Source organism: Amyelois transitella, chromosome 26 (genome assembly GCF_032362555.1).
Source record: "Amyelois transitella isolate CPQ chromosome 26, ilAmyTran1.1, whole genome shotgun sequence".
Lineage (NCBI taxonomy): Eukaryota > Metazoa > Arthropoda > Insecta > Lepidoptera > Pyralidae > Amyelois > Amyelois transitella.
Genome location: NC_083529.1, coordinates 4,891,962 through 4,919,182, shown reverse-complemented (window position 1 = coordinate 4,919,182; position 27,221 = coordinate 4,891,962). Strand labels below are relative to the sequence as shown.

The window sequence follows — 27,221 nt, the reverse complement described above, 5'->3', positions numbered from 1 at the left end:
TCGCCTGTAGAAGTAATTTATGCCAATTCAAAACATTATTGACTTAGATTAGATAACAACTCTAAAAAAAAAATAATGAAAGATTTTCTCGCATAATCAAAAAATATTAATTATGTATGGAAACATACAAATGTCAATAACATTTTATGACACCACATAAATATGAGAAGTAACAGCATCGCAACTTTCACCCCATTGCGATTTCAGTTTTTACGAACGAGAATCGCGGGTCATGGCAAAAAAACATTTGAAGTACAGAAGTAAAGCCTCATCTTCATTTTTAACTTAAAATATTTTCATTAACATACTAGAGTTCTATGTTTTACTTTAAAGTGAACGGTTAGATAATAGTTTAAGCATCGTAAGTTTAAATAAATTAAGATTTATTTCGAACAAAAAGCGAAATGAGCCAAGTCTCTATTTAACTTTTGCCAAAATATTTATGTTTGTTTTTTTATTTGTTTGATAACTAAAGTGTCAGTAGTATTACTTTTTTTTTTTTAAACTATGAATACTGCATTTGCTGAACTTCTTGTGGAAAATTTTGAGAATGTGCTTAATAAACTTAAACAAGACTTATCCATGTTTTTCTTTAATAAAAAAATAATTAACGCATTATTAGTTTTCTCTCCGTTTCGTTGTTATTTTATTTTTCATTCCTAAAAATGCTCGAAGACAACTAACAACATTTATATTTATTTGATGATTGAGACAATATCTCTATATGAAATATATCTCTCTGTACTTTCATTGTTCCGTGTCATGGTGTTTTTTCTATAAAAAGTTTTATTGCACCCCGGAAATATTAATAAAGGCTTAGAGGGATCTTTACGATAAAGAAAAAGATCTTGCATTAGGATTTTTATGAAACGTGATCGTAAAATATTCTACTTCATATTCATTTAATTAAAAAAATGTCAAGGTTATAAGACATTTAGTAGATATCAAATTTTTATATAACTTGCGCTTTCCTTAGCTTTGTCCACCTTAGACTTAATTTTTTTTTTAATCCCCGTACCTGCGTTGCATGTGTCCAGCATTTTTTTTAATTTTACAGCTTCAACTTAAGAAATAATATGATATTGTATGATAAAAACGTATGACATGCAAATTCCGATATAACTGCGATAGAATATTGTATTCGGGGTATAGACATTGCTGTATTAGAGCTTCGGTAAATTATGGTAATAAATTAGGATTAAAACTCGGTCAGAACAATATCCTATTTAGTTTCCGTATGTAAATAGGGATAAAATTATGAATTAACCCTAATAAATCGTCCCCTTATATTCGTGGTAAAATTGGTCAAAGAACGGGATTTGAAATGTTTTAATAAATTAGAAGATATTTTCTGTATATTCATTTAGCCTTATTTTACGGTTATTGTCTTGCAACCTGATATTGTAATCTCAATTCTATCATAAAACTATCCACATAAAGGTACCCTTTGGAAATATTGGCTTTGTCTGCCCTATAAGTGGTAGAAATAGATGTAATAAGTTTATCCTCTCCCTTAGTTGCGTTTTACGTCATCCATGGGAAAGAGATAAAGTGGTCCTATTCTAAAATGCCAAGAACTACTCGGCAATCTATTTTATATCATAGTGATCATTTGTAGTACATAAAACTTGTGGGTGAATTATCTACATTCCAAGTAAAACGTCTAGTAAGTTTTGCAAATGCAAATTGTTGTTCATAAATTGCCAAGCACTATGGTAAGTCTGCAATTTTCTACCCAAAGCTACTTAAATTGCACTGAATTTGTCTCTTGTTGGCCCTAAGCTAGGTTATGAGAAGACTAATACAATGGCTGGTGAGATATTTTCGTAAAATATATTTACTAAAAGCAAAAATACACTAGTATTTTAGACCGGCACTAGCACCTAGGTCATAACTGAAAATCAGCATATTGCTCTATAGCAATAAATTCGTTGTGTTGTGACCTTTTTGTATTGCTGCAACTCACACCCTAATTAATTTGTATTCTATATGAAATTGTTAATTGTGTGTAGCAAATCAAAAAAATGAATTATCTATCTAAAAATATTGGATAGAGAAAAGAATTTTTTGTTTAAAATGTATAAACTCAGAAAATATATAACGGATTTATATGTAATATGGTACATAGACTTTAGAACTATAAAAAAATAAGTATTCCTTTTATTTAAAGAACTAATTACATTGCAAATTTTAAACCTCTAGACCAGGTTAACTTAATCAATTGCATATATAATTGGTAGGTTAATATGTTGTTGATTGAACTATATCAGACAGTTTTTACTTTTAAATAGATAGGTATGTTAAAAATAATTGAAGATATAATAAACAAAATTTCACAAGTGTAAAATAATATTTTTATAACGTAGTTCATGTTTAGTGGACTTCCACTAAGTCTATACTAAACGCAGCACCGTACAGTCTCTGAGTATGATCGATCACGCGGTATTATGTTAAAATCGATTGGCTCGTTTTGTTCTAGCAATACTCCTGATAGATTTATATGATTAATACGTCTGGCTCCGATTTATCGAATAAAATTGCCGATTACTGCACAAATACGGATATGAATTTTCTTTGGATTGAATTAGCCTGGTTTGTTTCTAAGGAAAATTTTGGAGATGAAAAATGAAAATGAAAATCACGAAATCTCTCATCACGTGGCAGAATGGGAAGTTAATATAAATAAAAGTTTTTTAATCTCAATTCCATCATAAAGCCATAGAACTGAACGTGGCCTTTTAGTCTTCTTTTGGCTGCCTCTTTCTGCGCCGTAAAGGATAAATACGTGATAATATTTAAGTATAATAAAATTTTTATTGCACTGAATTTCACTGTTGCCACTATTTTAACCTCAATTCCATCACAGCGCTATTCATCTGAGCGTGCCCTTTCAGTCTTTTCTAGACTATTGGTATTGTCTACCCCGCAAGAGATGGTATATAATTATCTATCTCATATTGCATTAAAATGAGCCGATGATGCAGGCTGATTCCATAACCTTCAACCACAGAGCATTGAACTTCCTTGCTCTGTGGCGTTAATAAAACGCGATGAGGTGCTCTGTAATCTAATTACTTGTTGATTGATGGATGTCTTAAATGGATGAGAAAAGTTCAAGTTTCGCGTGAATTCACATGTTCTTATAATCGTAAAAGGAATTAGTTAATTCTATGTGTTAGCTAAAAATAACGCTTCAATCAGATTGATTCATTCTTCATTTCTTCCATTCACTTTTATACGAGTATTAGTGCCGTGTGGTTCCCGACACCAATACAAAAAAGAATAGGACCACTCCATATCTTTCCCATGGATGTCGTAAAAGGCGACTAAGGGATAGGCTTACAAGTTTGGGATTCTTTTTTAGGCGATGGGCTAGCAACCTGTCACTATTTGAATCTCAGTTCTATCATTAAGCCAAATAGCTGAACGTGGCCATTCATAATCACAGGATTCCACGCTGAAAATAAGTTAAGGCCATTGTCCCTATAAAAATTGTTCGGATACTTTTTCAACTTCAATTGCTTCACGAATTAGCGTCAGGTAAAGATGTTCGTTTGACAGTATCTGCGTGCGATGAAATTCTTCTCAGTGATATGCGCCTGATTCGCGTAGACATACATACATACAAACATAAAATCACGCCTCTTTCCCGGAGGGGTAGGCAGAGACTACCTCTTTCCACTTGCCACGATCCCTGCATACTTCCTTCGCTTCATCCACATTCATAACTCTCTTCATGCAAGCTCGGCGGTTTCGGGTACTTTTGACCTGACCCTTTACCAGGACGTTCTTAATTTGATCAAGATATGTTCGTCTAGGTCTTCCCACCCCGACCTTTCCCTCCACACTCTCCATGTATATCTGCTTAGTCAACCTGTTTTCATTCATCCTCTCCACATGACCAAGCAGACTAAGCAGACTAAGCGTAGACATCTGTAGTTTTTACACACTATATATTTTGTATAATGCAACGTGAATCTTTAAAATCAGTCCTTTCCTTTGATTTTTGTCATAACCTTGGGATTCCTCTTTTAGGCGATAGGCTAGCAAACTGACACTATTTAAATCTAATTTCCTTACCTTGTGGCCTTTCAGTCTTTGCGAGGCTGTTGTCTTTGTCTACTCCGTAAGGGATAAAGACGTGATGATATATACACTATGTTTTATTCAAATAGTTTAATACCTATGAAAAACGTTACACCATTATAAGGCATTACAATGTAAATGTACATACATACATATCGAAGTCGTCTCGCTATCTGGGGCTCCGATTGTCCGTGTTGCAGCTCGGCCCATTGTTTTTCCTCCCATTTTATGGATGATGGTATGCGAAAGGTGACATTTTATTTTTTGATTACAATTTTTTTAAATATCATTTGGGACGTAGCTAGTTGGCTTTTACGAGTACAGACACGGGGTATGATACATACATACATACATACATATAATCACGTCTATATCCCTTGCGGGGTAGACAGAGCCAACAGTCTTGTAAAGACTAATAGGCCACGTTCAGCTGTATACGGGGTATGATTGATGTCTTCATATTGTCAACATTTCCTAAACGTTAATTTTATTAGCATCTCAGCAAGCTTATACATATCTACATACATATATTCCCTATCTACCAAAAATACTTTAATAATTGTACAGATATGTAAAAACTGGGGTCTGTCATACATTCTTTAAAAGCGACCGTGGCCATTCCCTGGTAATATCTAAAATCTATACTAATATTATAAAGCTGAAGAGTTTGTTTTGTTTGTTTGTTTGTTTGTTTGTTTGTTTGTTTAAACGCGCTAATCTCAGAAACTACTGAACCGATTTGAATAATTCTTTCATTGTTAGATAGTCTATTTATCGAGGAAGGCTATAGGCTACATTTTATCCCGGATTTCCTACGGGAAACGTCAACAATGCAGGTGAAAGTTGAATGAGTCGGCCATCTGCGAGCTTTCCACGCGAACGCTGCGCAAACCAACAAAGATATAGTAAAACAATGTTCTAAAGATGTGAAGTACTCATTTTTTGCCACAAAAAAGTCCGCGAGAGCATATATCTATCCCTTAAGGTTTACTTACAATAACCACTTTTATGTTCATTTTTTAAGATTATTTTTTCATTATAAACATGAGTTATTTTGAAACCAATTTTCTTTAATTCAGTATTAATCCTTATCCAAATAAATATGTTTATTACTTTCGGCTTTTCATGTAGACTAAAATTGCCATTTACAGTATATAAATCAGACGAATAGGTTTTGAGATATAGTCGTTATAAGCAATTTGCAGCGAAACATTTAATACGGCGAACCAGCGTTCTTTCTAATACGCGTGACCGCCTGACCTTTTATTTATTAAAATCGGACCAGTAGTTTTGGAGATATATGCTAACATTGGTTTGCACAAACAACCACACAAACGCACAACCTCTCACCCTAAACGCATATATACGGTCTCCGTTCGGTCGCGGGTAATGATGTGGGCCAAGTCGTCGCCAAGTCGCATAATAATTAGCAGCTATAATTGATAAAGCCGAGGAGGATGTTTGCAAAAATAAATATGATGCCCAAAATAACTATTCCACGCGGACGAAGTCGCGGGCACAGCTAGTTAATATATAAAGGAATAGATTTTTATTATTAAAAATATGTCGTGTGGTTCCCGGCTCCAATAAAAAAAAGAATAGGACCACTCCATCTCGTTCCCATGGATGTCATAAAAGGCGACTAAGGGATAGGCTTATAAACAGGGGATTCGTGGCCTATCAGTCTTCACAAGACTGTGGCTCTGTCTTCCCCGCAAGGGATGTAGATTTGATTAGATGTATGTGTATGTGTGTATTAAAAAAAGGCCTGAGCACATCAAATGCAGATGAGAATCAATGTAGTTTAAAAGCAGGCCCGCAACAAGTTGTAACACAAGAAACTCTTCTAAGTCGTCACATCAATTGGAAATCCGAGCCTGCGCTCAAACTCCTGCGCAGCCGCACCGCTGTGTGATCACTGACAAAGAGTTCCTTGTATCACACCTCGATGCGAGTCCGTTTTCAAACTACATTACCATTCACCAGAATTTGTTCTGCTCAGGCAAAAAATAGATACTTAAATAAAGTGTTGTCTCACTCTGGCATACTTTCAATAGGCCCGAGTGAGCAAGATGACGATCCACTCCCTGCATGAGATCTTCTGGCGCTCAGCCAAATGCATGCAGCAATAACCATTACTTTTCACCTGGAATGCAGCTAATATGTGAATTAGGTTTTAATTTGAATTGTTTCTTTTACGCCTTTTTCCCGCCAGAAAAAAAAATCTTTCTACTTAGCACGATGCTTGTAAAATTATTTCATCTACTATATTATGTCGTGTGGTTGTTTTCCACGGATGTCGTAAAAAGCGATGAATAGAGCACCTGCGTCTAATGCAAGCTTCTATGCGGGTTTAATAACAAAGAAAAATCATAGTATAAAAATTTATCCAGGGATTTATTTTTAAGAATTTATTTTATAATATATTTGATATTCTTCTTTTAGGCGATGGTCTTGTAACCAGCCACTATTTGAATCTGAATTAAATCCTTAAACCATACAAATGAACGTATCCTTCAATGGAATTGAGATTCAAAAGTGACAAGTTGCTAGCTCATCGGGTTCGAGAAGAATCCAAAGTTTATCAGCATTTCCGTTAATCGCCTTTTACGACATTCACGGGAAAAATATGGGATGGGTGGTATTTTTAAGTGTCAGAATCCACACGGCAAGTTCATTTACCTACAAAAATGGCGTTTATCCTCTCCATTTAACTCTGAAAAAGCCGAAGAGTATCTTAAAACCTCATTAACCTTTTTCAAAGAACTAATTGTTCAGATTTCAATTTTATCTCGATTGGAACAAATGAATTTAAACTTTATGATCAAACACTTAAGAGATATTTTCAGTCATCATAAGAAAGCCTTGAACCATGTTTACTTTGTACTGGCTACGATTAACAAAGTCTGTTACAACTTTTGTGGTTTATTCTTACTGCCCCCTTGGGATTAGTCCCTTTGTTGATTGCATTTGTATTCAAAAGACGAATGTATGTATGTAGTCATATAAATTCTCTTCTTTATAATCAAGTTGATTAAACGTCATTCTGGCAACCTTTTTTATAAATAATATTGAACGGGCCGAGGGTCTGTTAGGTCATGTCTGAATAAAACATAATTTTGGCTGTTCAAGACGTCGTCTTATTGTCCTCTTAGTCTTAGTGTTGATTGTCCTTTTTTATCAGTATGTTAGTCGGTTTTGGTCATCTAAAATGTCAAGTCAAAAAGTCTGCCTGTCTGTCTTGTCCATGGAGGCTGAACGGCCGCTACAAATTTTTTAATGGTGTAAGGAACCCCTTCCTCCTGCAGTCCATCTCTCTCTCAGTTATATCCTCTCTTGTCCTGAGAGACCCTGGGGTACACCAATGATCTTGAACTGGATAAAACAGGTTTTTGGGTGCCTATACTGAAGCGACTCCATTTTGCATGGGTTAGATTCACCCATATTGGATCCTGGTAACAGCTGCACTAGATTGCCCTTAGTTCGACCTTGCGAAAACTTTGCATTTAACAAACTTGTGAATATCTCGAAAATGGCTCCAAAAACTTTAAATTTTATTAACAGGTCTAACATATTTTGAACTTCATAAAAATTAGTCAAACAATTCGAAAAATAACGCGTTCCAAACACACATACTGCTCCCATATCCGGCAAATGTGTGTATTTTTCAGTATGCATGTGCACTTTATCGCATCACCAACTTAAAGTTTTTTCTGTTTGGTCAGCTGGTTGACTGGTAGAGAATGCCAAACGGCATAAAGGCCGTATTTTGTACGTTTTTTTAAGTTTTAAAAAATAAATAAACTGGTTTAGTAATCAAGGTGAAGATGAATCTATCATGAACAAGAGTTACGGAGCAGAGATCTTACTAAAACAAAACCTTACTAGCCAATCCAGAACAATGGTAAGTAATAGGTGGACCCCCGGACTCTATTCTAAAGAGGAGTTGAAGAAGCAACCTAAACAAAGAAAATTAAGATGATACACATACATACATCACGTCTATATCCCTTGCGGGGTAGATAGAGCGAACAGTCTTTAAAAACTGAAAGGCCACATTCAGCTATTTGGCTTAATGAGAGATTTGATAAATTAAGATGATTCTATTGAAGATTTGGATCTAAGGTAATAGCGCAAAAGGAAGCACACCAAATTGGAGGAAATGAAAAACTTTTTTCCTCGTTGGAAGCCTAAGAACTTCTTCTGGTCGGAAGTTTCAAAGGTTCAATTCGGTGGAAATAAATCAACATTTTTTTTTCACGTCTAATTAATTGTTAAATTGTTTTTATTGTTTATTTACATAAACTCACATCAATTTCTGATTTTTATGCTATAAATAAACAAGACGTGCTCCGGAAGATTATAGAACAAACGTTAATATTTCCAAGACTCGAAATTTTAACTAAATAGCTTAATGATGGAATTGAGATTCATAGAAAGTGACAGTTTAATGAGCTAATCATCATAAATGCAAAAGTTTTATTCGAAAAAGGGGGAGAAGGGGTGAAAGATGGCTAGTGAACATTTACGGCGAACGTAGTAGCGGTTAACAGCTAGTTAACTATATTTTACAATGATATTGATCAAAAGTTTCTTTATCTTTACGAAATTTCTTCAACCAAATTAGGTATATGTTTTCTCAGATTCGCGAAATTGTTGCAATAAATTTCTTTTGACTTTTTCAATAATTTACCAGTAGCAAATGTAAGTACTAAATATTAAAATAATGTTTTGCTCTGATACCATCGCAACCACAAAACGTGAGCGAACAACCGCATTCCGCATGATTTTTTTCACAGTAGTAATTTTATTCAGTATTTGTTGTAACGAAGTCTGTTTTCGATCACACTTTCATGTATAAAAGCACTATTATACGGTATTAACATTTGCAACATGAATAAACCATGTCGCACATCCGATAAAATACTGTTTTAAGTCAAAATTTAACCTTTTTCAGGAAGGCCAAAAAACTATTTCAAGTCACATCAAAGCTTTTTTTCGCATTTTGTCTTAACAATAATTACATGTTATATATATTTTTGGAAAGCTGAAAATGCGTATTTTTAGACTATTATGTATATTTGTCAGTTACCCTACAGCTGACTTTCTTTATAACGTTATATTAGATAAAAAAAAATAGAAAATAGAAATAAAACAATTAGTCAAATAATGTTGCAATATATATTTTTTAATCAGTTTAATGAAATAGTTTAGCAAACAATAATGAATATAACAAAATTATTATTTATTATACTTACATTATTAATAAATCGTTACTTTAGATAGTTTCTCTATCTCAAGCTCCGTAAACTACACTTTAATCTAATGAGAGACAATTTGGTACGTTAATAAAATATGGCACATAATCAATACCCGTACAGTAATAATACTCGTAGTAACAAAAAACACAACCTACAATTATGAGAACACAAAAAAAAAACTTAAAAATCTTTAAAAATCTTCGAAAAAAATACCTTATTACTAGGTATTACTTCGCTCTTCTATGAAACTAATAAAATTTTTGTACTTAATGACATAATCAATAATCCTCTTATCAATAATACCCTTGCTAGTAATCTTAGTAAAATAATCACAGCCTACAGAACATACTTAGTAAACAACACTTAATCATTATCTTGGAAAAGACTTTTATAAAATCCTTCATAGAACTTAGGTATATGATTAGACTTTAACAGACTTTTTAAATCAGACTTTTTATTTTCACTTAAATAAAATTGGTCCCAAATAAGCAGGCTTCAAAGGAGGTAATATAGGAATGGTTTTTAATAGTTTTAATGTAGAAAAATCTTCATCAGCAAAAGAATTTTTGTAGTACAAAATATCCGGGGATTCAGCCTCAATTTTAATAACTTTCATTTCAGAAATTTTTGTTATTGTTTTCATTTTCAAGTCGATTGCCAACTTTTTCAAAGATATAAAATCATGGTAAGACAATTCGTTGACGTTATATTTCTCACCAGATTTTTTAGCACCTTTCATAATCTGTATATACTGTGAAGGTTCGTAAATAGGCCCGGATTTGAGATGCCTTTTGATACTCTTTTCAATAACCGAATGTACGGCATCCCCTTCATTTTGTGTATGACCGGTAATGAGAAATTTGTGCGTAATGGAATTTAAATTATCAAATTTAATTACACAATACATGTATAGGATTAGCGCCATGAGTAGAATCTGAAATCAAATATAAAAAAGCGTTAAAAGGTTATGTGTATGATAAGTCATTTATCCTGCAAAATTAAAAGAGAAGGTTAAAGCCAAAGACTACTTACGTATTATTGAAGGCGAAACGGTAGGCTCAATATTCTCTTTCTCTCGTATATTATCGGATTCTGAAAAGAACAATTTGGTCAGCAACATAACATCGACAAAATTAATAATTTTAAATTCATGTTTAACCAATTATTAATTATAGTTAACCAATAACCAGTGATGAATCTGTTATTATACTGTTATTTACCTTCGTCCTTTATTGCTTTTGCCAAATCCAATATTCTGTCGACTCTCCTCATTATTCAAGCCTGAAAGTGTTATTTAAAATATGGACATAATCAGTAACTAAGTGCTAAGTACCTACATACAGATACAACATATTTTTGTCGCAGCTAAGAGGTAGGTAGGTACTTATTTAAAAATTTATGAAGTAGAATATACCATTATAATTTCAAACAATGCTACATTTAGATACTTTTAATGATACGATGTAAGACATCATCATAAACATAGTTACAATGACAATTCGTTCTATTTAAATTAAACCAAACAGTATAATGCAAACAAATTGGTTTCTCAAATATGGTAATAAAGTTAAATAACGGTTACGTTGTTTTAAATTATAAATAAAAATCTTTTGGAAAAATGTTGAATAGGGTAATATGGCAAAATTAATCTCTATCTTACTTAAATTACAAAAAATATCAAACAAACAAATTATTAAAAACTGCAACAACTCATAATATTACAATATTTTTTTATTAATGAATTTGAAGACTGTAATATTTTTATCTGATATAAGGTGGCAAATTAAAATGTATCACTTTTCAAGATAGTACTGGGTATTTTATTTGTTATAAACTGAAATGTAACATTATATTACAAATATAAACCAACTACAAGATAAATTGTTAGGACAAGTATTGTTATAACAAAAAATATTACATTTTATAAGAATAATCTTGAATGGATAATACACTTACCTTTTCTGTATTAGTGTCTTATTTCAAGTTACAACGGTTTTTACGCGGACGACAAACACTACCGCTCGTTTCAATGTGACACGTAACACTATTCAAGGACGTGTCATGCGAAAACTTGCTTAGTAATAAACCGCCACAACGTCCTCACGCGGACATTTTTGTAACTAAAGTTACAACGATATTTGATTTTGATAGAGAATTTTAATATGGATCGAGTGGTTTACTTAACTCAAAATCACGATTTTTCGACTTGTAACAGTATTTGATCGGATGTGCGATGTAGACTTTCATATATAAATTTGGTCACCTCTATATCACCTGCGGGGTAGACAGAGTCAGCAGTCTTAAAAAGACTGAAAAACCACGTTCAGCTGCATGGCTTGCTGATGGAATTGAGATTTAAATAGTGACAGGTTGCTAGCACATCGCCTGTAAGAAGAATCAACCAAGTTTATAAGCCTTAGTCGCCTTTTACCACATCCATGAAAGGGATGAAGCGTTCCTATTCTTTTTATATCGGTGCCGGGAACCACACGGCACGGCAGACACATAAAATACAGTGATCGAATACATCGAACAGATGTGTACGAAACATGTTCAGAATTTCCCCCCCTTGATGTAAGTTTGAGTCGTTGGAGTTGTTTCTCTTCAACACGGAAATATTAAAGTTGCTCGTGGATTTATGAATATTACATTTCGAATTTACTTTAACGCGATCCGATCGTCAATTGTAAATTTTTGAAGCACTTGAAAAGTATGCAAAGGGTTATTATTATGCCCTAAGTTTATGTACTCTCTTTGATATACTTTATGGTATGTCACGGGTGTAGTGTATGCGCATTAGGGTGTCCCAGGCTATAAGGGCGATTTTTTTTTTGGGAATTTGGGTACGCATACCCTCTATTTTTTTTCGATTTGACCCATAAGTCTTAAATATGAAGTATTATTGCAATCTGATAATAGTAACCCGTGCCGACTTAGCTTCAAAGTTTGAATCTGAAAGCTAGTATGGAGAAATAGGGAAGATAAGGGAGATTTAAGAACTTAATTTCAATTCAATAAATAAAACATAGTAACATCAGTAAATAGTAATAAGGGCTTTATTTTTCATATTTCCTTTTCAGAGTTTGCTTTTTACAGTCTGGATATATCTGCCTGTGTTCTTGTACGCAACGTAATAAAAATTGTTTCTGTTCCTCTTCGACAGTGATCAAGCCATGAAAGTCGTGCATCAACTTGACTGCTCTTTCGGCGGTATCGTTTACTGCTCTTAAGTTCTGTACCTTCATTTTAGCTTGTTGAAATGAAGCATTATTTGACCACAAAGAAGGAGACTCGTTGAGAAAGCTGTCGTCAAGTTTCAGCCGAGTGAACAAAGATTTGCTTTTGGCGGAAACTAAGTCTTCGAGTTTTTTTTCATAGAGTGGGCCACAGAGTTCTTCTTTTGATGGCATGTACCGTTTCCCAAGAGCTGATGGAATCGTTTTGGACAAGTTAGTAACCTAGATTAGTCTCTCGGTCTACACTATCATCAAAGAGAGACAAGATAGACACCTCGTCGGTCAAATACCACAAGTGCTGACAGAACTACTGTAAAGCTGCCTTTGAGATACTTTTGTCAATTGCCTCGTAAGCCTTCATGGCTTTTAAAAAGCAGGTCCTGGTAAGGAGCATTCACTGCCAAAAAACATTGCAGCCAGGGTTTGACGTAAGATGTGACGATGAATAGGCAGACGTCAAGGAGGGCTTCCTTTTCCTTCTTTGCGATTCTGAATTGCGTGCTTAGAAATGATGTTTTTAGAGAGTAAATAGCTCTTGCCATCCACCTAGCTTGGTGCCTGGCGCCTGGAGGCCGTATCTTAAATTTATTTTCTGTATCACCGCCATGAAACTTTATTGAAAGCTCTATTAATTCGCGATAGTCGTCTCTAACAATATCTTTAGTTAACTCACTCCGGTAAAACTCTAGCAGTTCATTAATATTTGCATCACTCAGACAAGAAAGCTTTTCTTTATGACTCTCTATTTTCTCAGAGTTTATGTTTTTCCAGTTTTCTTGGAATTTTTTGAACAATTGGATGTCAGGGCTCGTCGTAATTTGGTTGATTTTAGTTTCGAATACGCCTTTCAATACTATTCGTATACATGATGGCGACATGCAAATATAAGCATTTCCCTGTCTTATTTCTGTTCCAGGAGCATACAGGCGCCATTAATGCGACCTGTGTTTGAAGCAGTAGTATCACAGCATAGCATCTACACTTTGTCTTCAAGATTCCAGTCTAAAAGAGCATTCCAAACAGCTTCTGCCTGTTCACGACCTGAAGAGTTGTCCTATTTAGTTACAGCAAGTAGTTGTTCTTTATCATCATATGTAATAAGTATCGGAAGACGTTCTTCTTTACATTTGCGTGAATCTAAAGCGGGCAACAGCTTCCCATCCCAGTGGACGGTTACAGTATCTGGTACCTTGTTCTGGAAATCAACTTCAATTGCTTCTGCGCGCTCTGTTCGCTTTTCCGTACGAACTCTTTGAATTGTTCCCTATTAAGAAAATATCCTTTTTTGAACTGCGTAACTCCACCGACATCTTGGTTGAAAGAAAACAATGCGTTCACTCATAAAACAAACAAGTAATCACATGAATGTCGGTACGCTCGCTGCCGCGCGCCTAGTAAACAAGTACCCACATTTCCCGATGTAAGTCGGCACGGGTTGCCGTGGTTCTAAGTAGATGAAATTTTATATACGGTAGTTTTGACATCATTCGAACAAAATTAGAGGGTATGCGTTATAAAAAAACAACTTTGATTTTTTTGGGACACCCTAATGCGCATCATATGTATAAGAGTGAAAGAGAAAAAAGTATTATGTCGTCTCTATCACACACGCCACCATGATGGATTTTGGACAGCAGTTCATGGTGGAAGGTACAGTGAGAACAAGAGAATCACTACAACGGGGAATTTTAAAAACAATACAACTAAAAATTCACTTTTATTGTACTTATAAACTGTTCTCATACATACATATGATTACGTCTATATCCCTAGCGGGGTAGACAGAGCCACCAGTCTTGAAAAGACTAATAAGCAACGCTCAGCTGTTTGGCTTAGTGATAGAATTGAGATTCTAATAGTGACAGGTTGCTAGCCCATCGCCTAAAAGAGGAATCCCAAGTTGATAAGCCTATCCCTTAGTCGCCTTTTACGACATCCATGGGAAAGAGATGGAGTGGTCCTCTTCTTTTTTTTAATGGTGCCGGGAACCACACGGCACATAAACTGTTCTCATTTTCCACAAATAAGTACCTATACAAAACATGTACTTACTTTATTTGATACAATTTACCTCTTAAATTCGTCTTACGATCGTCACTTTTTATTTTAATTTTATCTGATAATTTCATTTTATTGTGGCCAATTTAAAAACATACAAAAAATTGCATATTTTTCACAGAATATAAATAAAATATGTACCTGCAGTGAGCCACAAAGAAATGTATTCCATCACCAATACCACTATGATATGCATATTTTTTTAATGTGACCGATGTACAGTACATGAATTTTAATAATTATCTTTGATAGATAAAATTAATGTTGGCATCTGCTAAGACGGTTGACTGGAAGAGATCCGTCCGTGGGATAAGTCCGTCATTGCAAGTGATATACTTATTTTATAACTATGTATTATTTCTAGTAACTGTGTAAATTTCGGTGCAACAAAGATATTACAAACAAACAAAAAAGTGTTTCTATTCTTGAGCAGATTACAATACTTGGGAATTATATGCACTTAATGGGCGAAAAACTGTCACTGAATCTTTCAGCAATCAAGATATCCACTTAAATATAGTTCACCTTAGAATATACTAACTGTTACTGCTATTAGCTCTATCTACCTCGTAAAGAATAACGACGTGATGTGCAAAAATGTTAATTTACCATAGTAACGTAAAATTTAAATAAGGTGTAATTCAACAATTATTTGTGATAAATGATAATTTTGCAAGGACAATTCCTATTTCAGTTGACAAATAAACTGACATTTGAAAATGTCTAGATATTTTACCGACATTAACAGGTAGATTATGTGTTTGACACTTTAACGTATGCTTGTACTTTTGATGAAAGAGAACAAACTGCTTTCTTTAGTATCCACAACAATAAAAATCAACAAAAGCATAGAAAATAAATATTCATGAACATGCTTTTAACTTATTTAGGTCTTACATATTTTCACAGAAAGACAGTATTAATGTAAAAGGATTTTCTCGTGCTAAATTGAAAACGGCGCCCTGAAAGGTTAAATACAGATTTGACGACGATAAAGCATGGAATTACATAGAGTTAGAATTCCTAGATTCTACACTGGCGTCGGTGGTAGATGTGGAAGATGCGTGAGCGCATAAATGCACAGATTCAATCTCACCTCGGCCATGTGCTAAAGACTACTTTTGAAGTTATTTACATTAGTTTTAATACTGAACGATGCCCTTACAGGGAAAACATTGTGAGGATACCTGCACATTCAGGCAACTAGATTTGTGACTATGATCGATCCTTTTCCTGCAACAGTTGTGGAGGCCAGTTGAAAGTCTCTTCGTATAAAAACCTCATTCAACCAATCCAGGATTCTTGATCAAAGACAAACCCCGGGCTCCTCTGCAGAGTGGTGAGGATGAAACTGAAACTAAAGTTAGCAAGAAAATAGCTTTTTCCCTTAAACCACTGTAAATTATTTTATTCCAATGACTAAGCTATGATAATGTAAAGATTTATGAAAATCCGTTCAATAGTTTTTGTGTAAAAGAGTAAAAAACACACGGGAAACAGCTTTAATGCGTCATAATTATTAAATAAAACCGTAACAGAAGCTGAACATCTAGTGCACCATTTACCATGATCCAATATGGATGAGGTTCCCCTGCAAAGGTGACAGAGGTCAGGAGGAGTCGCTTCGTATAAACGTGACTCATCCAATCTCTGATATACACAGCCCGGGCATCCTATCGGTGGAGTAAAATGCTCAATGCCCCATCTATTTAATTTACATCTTTGTTTTACACACACACGATATTTCTTCAATCTGACGTAGGTACAAAATTGCAAAGTCCTTATTCCCTTGATATGTGGAGTGAACGTGGAAACTTTACTGAATATTATCTTACTACTTTTTGCCCGCGGGACCGTTTTTGTGGGAAGATCATAAAATTCTTCATTGAGTAATGCTAACATACATACATATAGTCACGTCCACATCCCTTGCGGGGGGAAGGAGTCCGGGGTACACTTATTCCCTATAGTGAATTGGATAAGTTTTATTTGTTCAATCTTCATTGTACAAATTACAAATATATAGCACAATAAGACTTATAGCTAGAAGTATTATCAACTATTACAATTACTTGCCCACTAACTACTTTTACATTGGGTCTGACAGAGAAATAAGATGGGGTCAAACTAAAACAACAACATTTGAACTTACACAATTTCTTATAGATTTTTAAATGCAATTGCTGCCATCTGAAACCTCTGTAAGAGAATTTGTTTGTAATATCTTTATTGTATAGAAATTTACACAGTAACAATAAAATAGTAAGTACATAGGTAGTTATAAAAGAAACAAATCACTTGCAATGGCGGACTTATCCCTTGAAAGGATCTATTCCAGTCAACAATATAATAAAGGAAACAAAAAAGGTAATATATAATTCAGTAAAATCTGAAAATCTTTTTGTCATAGCTTTTTAATACATATAAATTTATCATAGTCCAATAAGAGTCTTCGACAGATGATGTTGACATGACAGTAGGTCAGTGACCGCTTACGATTACATACATATGTATGTTATTCATTATTTAGATACTTCGATAACTTTGGAAGTCACGTTTCACATTTACTTGGTAGAGGAGTACTTTTTTATTCGCTGCCAAAATGGAAGTATTAATAATTTTAAATCAGTAAAAACAAAAAAGTATTGTCTTTTATAAATTTTTTTTACAAAAAAAGGCTATTTTAAAACTTTCGTATTTTGTGTATTTTACGCAAAAAGATTAACTTTTAAAACTAGGTGAAAGCTTCAAAATTATACGTTCGGCTTCGGAGTTGCATCCGAACAGAATTGGCATAATGCAAAAGTATGAATATTCTGACTACAGCTGGAATGTTCAAAGGGATAGAACAAAGTGTGTGTGTTTCAGTGAGAGTGCGCATTATAGACAGAGTTATTAAAACACAAATAAGTCGACCAGACATAAATATTTTTGTCTCTCTTTCTATCTCTCTGTCTTATTATTTGTGCCGTGTGATTCCTGGCACCAATAGCAAAAAGAATAGGACCACTCCATCTCTTTCCCATGGATTTCGTAAAAGGCGACTAAGGGATAGGGTTAAACACTGGGGATATTTTTTTTAAATCTGCTAAAAGTATACATCAGTGTATAATAAATATTTATAAATGTTAATGAGCTCATACAAACATATGGTCACGTCTATATCCCTTGCGGGGTAGACAGAGCCAAAAGTCTTGAAAAGACTGAATGGCCACGTTCAGCTATTTGGCTTAACGATAGAATTGAGATTCAACTAGTGACAGGTTGCTAGCCCATCGCCTACAAAAGAATCCCAAGTTTGTAAGCCTTTCCCTTAGTCGCCTTTTACGACATCCATGGGAAAGAGATGGAGTGGTCTTATTCTTTTTTTGTATTGGGGCCGGGAACCACACGGCACGGCACGGCACGGCGTTAATGAGCTCACGATACACTTATATGTAAATATAAATCAAATAATTTTTTCTTGCTAGCAGTGAACACTATTTTGTATCCACATACAAAATTATTAATTTTATATATACATAAAATTAATAATTTTCAATACTAACTCAATATGCGTTATCTGTCCTGTATAATTACACATTTTAATTACACAATGTTAATTACACATATTGAGTTAGTCTCGAAGTAAGTTCGAGACTTGTGTAACGAGATACTAACTCAACGATACTATATTTTTTAATAAATACTTATAAAGATAAAAAACATCCAAGACCCAGGCCAATCAGAGAAAGTTCGTTGCTCATCATGCCCTGGCCGGGATTCAAACCCGGTACCTCCGGTGTCACAGACAAGCGTACTACCGCTGCGCCACAGAGGCCGTCTTTAATAATTTATTTAAACTAAAAAAAAACAGGTCCGAAATTTAAATAGCTTAAAATATTACAGTTCATATTGCTATTTTATGTCTCCATTGTAACGGCTGGTTATGACAATTGGTAATTTACATAGATTATTAAAATAACCAGTGCGCATTCTATAGAAAAAGATAAATGTTTTCAATGCTTAGTTGGGATTGGGATTTGAATTAAGTAGGATTGTTTAGTGCAGCTCTCCCGGGAAATAACTGTATTTTGTCTCTTATTTACAATGGAAATTAAGATGCAAATTATGTGTTTTCACGATTTAAAAACCTCAGAATCTGTTTACAATTTTTTTTTTTGCTTGCTTGCAATATTAAAATGATAGTATCGTATGGATAATACGATACTTTCATTTTAATATTGTGATCAAGAGGTAAGGTTTCTATATTAATTTGTACAAATAACAACTGTTGAACCGATTTTGACATTTTATTAGCACAGAGAAAGACAAAACCTTTAGTATTCAAAAGTAACATGCAACTTTTTTCTGGAAATATTTTATAAAAAAGAAAACTTCTGGAAATATCAGATCAAATACGCATTTGAAATTTAATAAACATTACTTATCCATCCATGCATATAATGACGTCTGTATCCCTTGCGGGTTTGACAGAGCCAGAGTCTTTTAAAGACTGAGTTCAGTTGTATGGCTTATAATAGAAATGAGGTTCAAATAGTGACAGGTTGCTAACCCATCGCCTATAAGAAGAATCCCAAGTTTATGAGCCTGTCCCTTAGTCTCCTTTTACGACATCCATGGGAAAGAGATGGAGTGGTCCTATTCTTTTTTATATTGGTGCCGGGAACCACATGACAAAATATAAGTTATATAATTATATATATCATTTTAATTCAACAAACACAATATTTGGTAACATTTCAGTACGTAGGTATATTTGTGTGGTTGATGCAACATTCTACCTCTGAACATATTCAGAATTCAAAGTGCATTTGGTTAGTAAACATGTTTGTTTGTTTGTACGTCAGTCTCTCTTTCATTAGGTACAACCGTATTCTTGATTGCATTCACTACGAATACATACATATAATCACGTCTATATCCCTTGCCGGGTAGACAGAGCCAACAGTCTTGAAAAGACTGATAGATAGACCACGTTCAGGTATTTGGCTTACTGATAGAGTTGAGATTCAAATAATGACTGGTTGCTAGCTCATAGCCTAAAATCCTAAGCTAATAAACCTAACCCTTAGTCGCCTGTTTCTTATTTTTTCAAGACTGTTAGCTTTGTCTTCCTTTGCAAGGGATATACACGTGATTATAAGTATGTATGTAAAAATAATATATAATTATCAATAAACTAATTTAATAATATACAATAATATTTAAAATAATACACAATATTTACTAGCTGTGCCCGTGACTTTGTCCGAGTGAAATAGTTATTTTGGGCATCATTGAAGCCCTCAAGGATGAATAATTTTCCCCGTTTTTTTTTTCATCTTTTCCATTATTTCTTCGCTCCTAATAGTTGCAGCGTGATGTTATATAGCCTTCCTCAATAAATGGTCTATTCAACACAAAAATAATTTTTCAATTTGAAAAAGTAGTTCCTGAGATTAGCGCATTCAAACAAACAAACTCTTCAGCTTTATAATACTCGTATAGATGTACCTTTACTAACCTTATTGTATTTATCTAGTGAAAAAACATAGTGTGTGCCAGCTGCTTTCCTTTTCTCATGCATTTTGTAAAAGGTAATCAAGGGAAAGGTTAATTAACTTAGTAGATATTCTTCTTTAAGCGATGGGCTAGCAACTTGCCACTATCTAAATTGTAATTCCATCATCACGTGGCTTTTCAGTCTTTACGAATTTAGGTAATATGTATCTAAATATATATTTTATTTCGATGTATAATTTCATGTTTTAAAAATATCACGGTATTATATAAGTTCTTAATTGGAGAGTATGACATCGCTTTCCTAACCAACATACATTCGTGCTCATAAGCGAATAACTTTCAAAGAGCAACGCTCTCATTAAATTTTTCTAAAAAGTGTGCGCGCATTTTAAAATTAGGTTACTACTCGTATATTTTTTTAAAGAAAATCTAAACTCGAATTAATTTCAACTTTTTATTACATATATACCTACATACAGTCACTTCTGCATCCCTTGTGGGGTAGACAGGGCCAACGTCTTCAAAGTAAGTGAAACTTAAAAAGTAAGTAAAAGGCGACTCAGGGATAGGCTTATAAACTTGTTCTCAAAAATTCTCTTTTAGGTGATGAGCTAGCAGCCTGTCACTATTTGAATCTCATTTCTATCATTAGGACATAGGTACAGCTGAACGTAGCTTGTCAATCTTTAAAAGACTGCTGGCTCTGTCTACCCAGCTAGGGATACCGACGTGATTAAATGATGGATAACTAATATTCTCATGTCGTGAAAGTCGCAAGGGGATATGCTTATAAACTTGTTATTCTTCTTAAGTTGCTAGCCCATCGCCTATAAGAAGAATCCCGAGTTTGTAAGCCTATCCCTTAGTCGCCTTTTACGCCATCCATACAAAAATAGATGAGTAGTCCTATTATTTTTCTCTTTTGGTACCGGGAACCACACGGCACTTTATTAGTATAACGCGCAGAAAAAATGGTGGTGACTCTGTAAAAATTGTCTTTTTTACAGAGTCACCGATCGAAACCAATCGGTTTCGGCCAATCGAGCACCGTAATGAAGCAACTGTGTACCGACCTTTACTGATTGTGTACACTCACCTTTGTGACACTAGATTAACGATACTAGTAGATATTTCCCTGAAGCTTAACACCGAAAGATTACAAGAGATGATTTGAAGAAAATTTCCTCACTCTTGTTTTTGGGATTCCACAGAAAAAAAAAATGAAAGCGTACTTCAAAAAAATAAAATAAAATAAAAATTATTAAAAAATTAAACTTACAATTAAGTTAAAGTTAAATTAAGCGGGTTGGTGTCCATCCTATGTTTTTAAATGTTAATTAAATTATTATTAAGTTTAATTCAACGTGAAGCGAAACATGTTATTAATACATATAAAATCAATTATTTATAAAAGCGAATGAAATTTAATTAGTGAATATGGCAACACAAACATTTGTACAAACAACAGCAAATGTTATCTAACCCGCCATCATCGTCACCCGTAAACAAATAAAGAAGGGAGGAAAAACAAGCAATTCTAAAAAGGCGAGGTAACAATTTCTCTTAGGAGTCAATAAGAGTAAAGTCAGAAGGTAAACTTTTCATTTAAATCGGGCGATGTGAAAAGATTTGTTGTTTTAGCCTAAAGAATTAAGGCTTCAAATTGTGTATCGTTTCAAAAAAATATTTAGCGTGCAAATTGCTTCTCAATTAAGAAAATGGCAATAAAATTATTGAATAAGACAAAAGGACCATCAAAACATCAAGCAAAATCTTTATTAACTAAGAATTATATAACATGAATTGTTTGGGATATTATTTTTGTAGGCTTTTTTTGGCATATCGTGATCATATGAATGTAAATATGTGTTGTTTAATTTGCGTTCACATAAATATTGTCTTTACCTGATCACTTTGTTTAAAAAACAATAAAAGCAGCACATCGAGTTAACCTTCTGCTCTGCTTTTATGCTTAGGCTTTACACGGCGAGCAGGTAAAAAAGGCGGCAATATGGAGTTTGCGAAACAACGCCGTATAATCAAAGACAAAGTGGGAACCTGCCCTTAAATAGGCCGGGGACACATTCAGAGCAAAGATTTCTCTTCTGAATCTCAATTCCGTCATTAAGCTTCTTATATCTTTTCTTATCTTGTTATATCTACCGCTTCCAAAGCGCATGTGTAAAAGAAGCGGCGGAACAAACTACACTGTAGCATTTTCACCAGACTATAGGATGATATGACGGAACGTGACCTTTTAATCTTTTCGAGACTTTCGCTTTATCTAACCCGTAAGGGATAAATACATAATAGTATGTAAATCTTAAAAGATTATGAGCAGATTTAGGAGTAACTGCAGTCAGACAAACCCTTCGTGGTTTAAGATCGACAGATAATTTTATTAAATATGTAATTATTTAATTTAATATTATTTTATTTGTGTCGGTGCCTTATTAAAAATCTATCGCATATTTTTCATGATCGTTACTTTTATTTATACTATTCTTTTTGACAGAGATCTAGTACCTCAAATTCAAATTCAAAATTTTTATTCATTACTATAGGATACTATATATCGCTTAATAATTGTCAAAACATATGGTTTTAACAACATTGGTTGACGTCAAATAAATTACTTAAAACTAAGTTTACTGCCGCTTCCAAGGCGTCAGTGCAGAAGAAGCGGTAACAAACTGCACTGCAGCATTTTCTTCAACAACGTCAACTTCACAATATTAATTAAACTTAGAATAGAATGTGGACGAGAGAATACATTGTTCAGATTTATATATTTATGAGATTTTAATATAATAAAAAAATATATATATGTATATATATTTTATGGATTGCCAATTTTAAATCTTGAACCTTTAAATCTTTAACCTCGTGAACACAATTTTTTTTTGTACAAAATTGTGATTATTTCTATATCTACTTCAACGATTTTGATACCCCACAAACTTGAAAATTCTATTGACAGATCCTACATACCTTTTAGTTAAGTTACATCAAAATCAGCCCAGCGGTTCGATTTTATAGCAAGATACATACAAAAAAAATATATTATTGCCACAAGTGATTATAAAGTTCACTGGCTTCGCTCGCTTAATATTTTATAATTTTCTAGCTGTGCCCGCAACTTCGTCCGCGTGGAATAGTTATTTCGTTGAAAGGGTGAATAATTTTCCCTGATTTATTTTTCACATTTTCCATAATTTCTTTGCTCTTTATAGTTGCAGCGTGATATTATATAACCTAAAGTCTTCCTCGATAAATGGTCTATTCAACGCAAAAAGAATTTTTCAATTCGAACCAGTAGTTCCTGAGATTAGCGCGTTCAAACAAACAAACTCTTCAGCTTTATAATATTAGTATAGATATTTTTTTTTAAATAAACTCAGTGTGCCCTCACCTTTCACGCTTGAAACATTTTTAGAGATTGAATTCGCGCCATTTTCGGCTATTCTAATGCCACTGTCACCATTCGAAGGTGTCACGTGCCAAGTCTAAACTTGATTGTGAAATACGGACGGGCGTTTAGGGATTCAAATCCTACTAATATTAGAAATGCGAAAGTTTGTGAGTATGTATGATTTTTTGTTAAAGCGAAAGAAGTATGCAGGGATCGTGGCATGCGGAATGATGTTCTTTTCCTACCCCTCTGGGAAAGAGGCATGATTTTATCCTTAATACTAATATATACCCATATTACTAATATTATAAATACGATAGTGTGTTTGTCAGGATGTCAGTTTGGATGTTTGTTACTCTTTCACGCAAAAACTACTGAACCGGTTACGATGAAATTTGGTATGTAGGTGTAGACCCAGAATAACATGTAGGCTACTTTTTATCCCAGAGTTGCCGCGGGATTGATAGGGTTTCCATGCGGGCGAAGTCGCGGGCGGCCTCTAGTTATATATATACATAAATAATCGTGATAAAGAAATGACGAATGAACTTGGGATTCTTTAAGTGATGTGTGGTTTCTGGCACTTCAGAATTAACTATTCTTCATGGGTGTGGTAAAAGGTGACCAAGGGAATGTGAAAATTCATCTAATGCAGGTTTTACCATGACTCAGTACAGGTACAGATTTTTCTGAAAGGAGGTCATATGAGAGTCGCTTCGTGAAAAACCTGATTCACACAATGCTGGATTGTAATCAAAAGTGCACCCTAGGCTCCAAAAATGTGATGATGTAACCAGAACTTACGCCAGGAGGGAGAATAAGACGAATAATTATAAAGAAGAGTCGTATTAAAGTGGGACTATTCTTATACATGTAAGCGACTATCCCTTGCCCGGGGCTTCGCTCCCGTGGAAAATTCCAGAAAAGAAAAGCCTGTCTACTAAGGTCTAATCTGTGTAAAATTTCGTTGACTAGCGACTTCACTCTAGGTTTTCAAGAAAAATACGAATATTCCTTGATTTCTATGAAATTCCATTATGGACGTAGAAAAATGTGTTTCATGGAAAAAAAAAATATTAGAGTAAGAGTAATAAAAATCAGGATGAAGTGCATCACAAAAAATTTAAAAAAAAAATGATGGATCTAGTAATTTATTTTTTATTTTTTAAAATGTTGTGAACCGTCTCAAACAAAACCAAACATGACCGCGTTGTTTTTTTATGTAGATATTAATAACGTTGCCATTTTTTCTTTTCAAGTCTGTGGACCCTGTCTACCCCGCAAGGGATATGAACGTTATTATATTATTATATTATATATATATTTATTTAAGTATTTAGTTTGTAGTCATCTTTTTTCTTTCTTTTTATAAATAGTTTCAGTTTTAATTTGATTTAATTGTAATCACTATTATTGTTACTAAAATAAATACTATTACATTATAATATTATGTATGTATGTCTCATAATCGATATGTTAGCTAATAATTATTTGAAGAAATAAATACTTCATTGTCTCGCGTACTGCAGTGCAGACGGTTCTTGTTTACCGAATATCTGCTATCTTTATCACTCGTAAGCTACCGTTTCTCTTTCTATCTCGCTCGAACCGAGCGACGGCAATGCGAGCAACCGGTGCCGTTCTCTCCCCTTCCCCACTTCAGTACGCATTTGTCATTCAACATGGCTGCGCGTCGCGGTGAGCCAAAAAAATCAGACGTGCCATTTGATTATCAAGCAACAAAACAGGAATACATGAAAACGATCAAGAAACAGGCAGACGTGCGACCGTGGCTTCAAAGTGAGTTGAAATCTGTTATAGCTGATATAAAAATGGCAAATGGGAAATCGTCTGAATTAACACAAACCTATGAAACGTTTGTATCGGACGATCAAGAGAGGGGAATATTGATTTTACGTCGTGATAAATCCCCGACGATAATTGAGGTGGTTTCCGCCGAAGATTCGTTCGATTTGTTCGTCGAAGTACATCAAGCAACCGGTCATGGCGGGAGAGACAAAATGTTACAGAATATGCGACAGAAATACCACGTTTCTGAAGTATGTTTGAAAATCTTTTTAGATCTGTGCAACGTTTGTCGTACAAACAAAAAAGTGAATCCGGAAAAAAATATCCATCATACCGTCATAGTCGATTTATTGGATTTCTGTGCGACACCCGAAGAAACAGACGGTGATTTTGGTCACGTGTTAATATACAAATTTAAATGGTCTGGCTTCACATTGTTACGGCCAATAAGCAGTACCAATTTTGAGAAAGACATCGCTTTGGAACTATTGAATATATTTCTAGATTTTGGACCCCCTGCGAAGATAGTTGTAGATATTTCCAGATTATCTCTGTTCCAATCGGTTATAGTTCAAATAATGAGTTTATCGTGCGATTTTAGTGTTTTAGTCGAATATAATGTGAATGAGGACCCCACAAAGTATTGCATTAAGGATAGTATACAAAATTGGATAGACGTGAACGGTACTGGAAAAGGTTGGGCGACTATGTGTCATTTATTACAATGGAAAATAAATAAAAGCAAATCTATAGAACAGTCTATACATGTGAAAGATGACTGTCCGCATAGTGCACATTTCAAATAATCCACTCGAAGAGCAGAAGAGACCATGTTGCCAATTACCCAAAAAATTCAAAACATTTTTTAGAACAACATATGTATGTACGTATATCAAGTCCTAATTCCTTACATAATAGACAGATCCAGCCGACTTGAAGACCACATCTAGCTGAATAGAATTGAAATTCAAATATAGATTGCTAGAACATCGCAGAAGAGATTTGTTTTTCAGAGAAGTAAATTCCTTTAATTTCCTTTATAATAAACTTGTGAAATTACAATATTTGATGACTTATTTAAATGATTTTATTTTAATTTTTTTTTTCCAGTAATAAACACGTCATTTTAAATTAATGTGTTCTACATATTAACATTCCCTCTCTCATCATACCCTACTCCCGATTATAAATATATATACTTGAATAAAGTCACGTTTCTATCTCTTACGCGGAAGACAGAGCCACTTTCAACTGAATAACTTATTTATGGAATTGACATTCTGACAGTGACTAACCCATTGCCATAAAGAAGAACTCCAAGATTATTCTTCTTTATTTATGTATTATACAATCCGCATGGTAAGAGAAGTAGCTGGCATAAACTAGGTATATATTATTTTCTTTAAGCTTACAAGCTATCAAAATCATCGCAAATTGTGAAAATTATCGTAATTTGCAGCGTGATTTATGGCGGCGCCTGATAATTATAACAAGGCAAAGACTCAGGACTACAACAATTCTAATATAACTACAGTTTTACAATTTATTCGATCAATCGAGTCGAGAAAGTAAACGCGGATTTGTATGTGATTTTAATCAGTGCCATCTAGTGGTGACGCGAAGGCACTAATTCATTTCCATACAAATGCGCGTTAACTTCCTCGACCCTTTTGATCAAGAAAAACTCGCACTAACAACGTCTCATTCACCGGTACCGCGTCATAGATCGATCATTATTATAAGACTGCATTCACTGCATAATTTATCTTGTTGCCGTGTGGTTTTCTACACTATGGAATAGGACCTCTCCATCACTTTCCTAAGAATATCAGTATAAGGGAATTAGCACATTAA

The 27,221-nt window shown here is 34.1% G+C and overlaps 1 protein-coding gene, 1 long non-coding RNA gene and 1 pseudogene across 2 annotated transcripts; 1 reads left to right on the top strand and 2 right to left on the bottom strand.

Annotated features, from left to right (window-relative positions):
• Positions 1-9,263: 9,263 nt before the first annotated feature.
• On the bottom strand, positions 9,264-11,509 carry LOC106139558 (uncharacterized). The gene is made up of 4 exons (XR_009657408.1): positions 11,304-11,509; positions 10,568-10,628; positions 10,380-10,439; positions 9,264-10,281 (listed from the first exon to the last, which is right to left on the bottom strand). It is a non-coding gene; the product is annotated as an uncharacterized LOC106139558 (long non-coding RNA).
• Positions 11,510-12,149: 640 nt separating this feature from the next.
• LOC132903427 (uncharacterized) lies at positions 12,150-13,461 on the bottom strand (annotated as a pseudogene).
• An 11,774-nt stretch (positions 13,462-25,235) lies between these two features.
• Positions 25,236-26,471, top strand: LOC106131978 (SCAN domain-containing protein 3-like). The gene has a single exon (XM_013331260.2). The coding sequence runs from the start codon at positions 25,241-25,243 to the stop codon at positions 26,171-26,173; it is 933 nt and encodes a 310-aa protein (XP_013186714.2). The 5' UTR covers positions 25,236-25,240; the 3' UTR covers positions 26,174-26,471.
• The last annotated feature ends 750 nt before the right edge of the window (positions 26,472-27,221 follow it).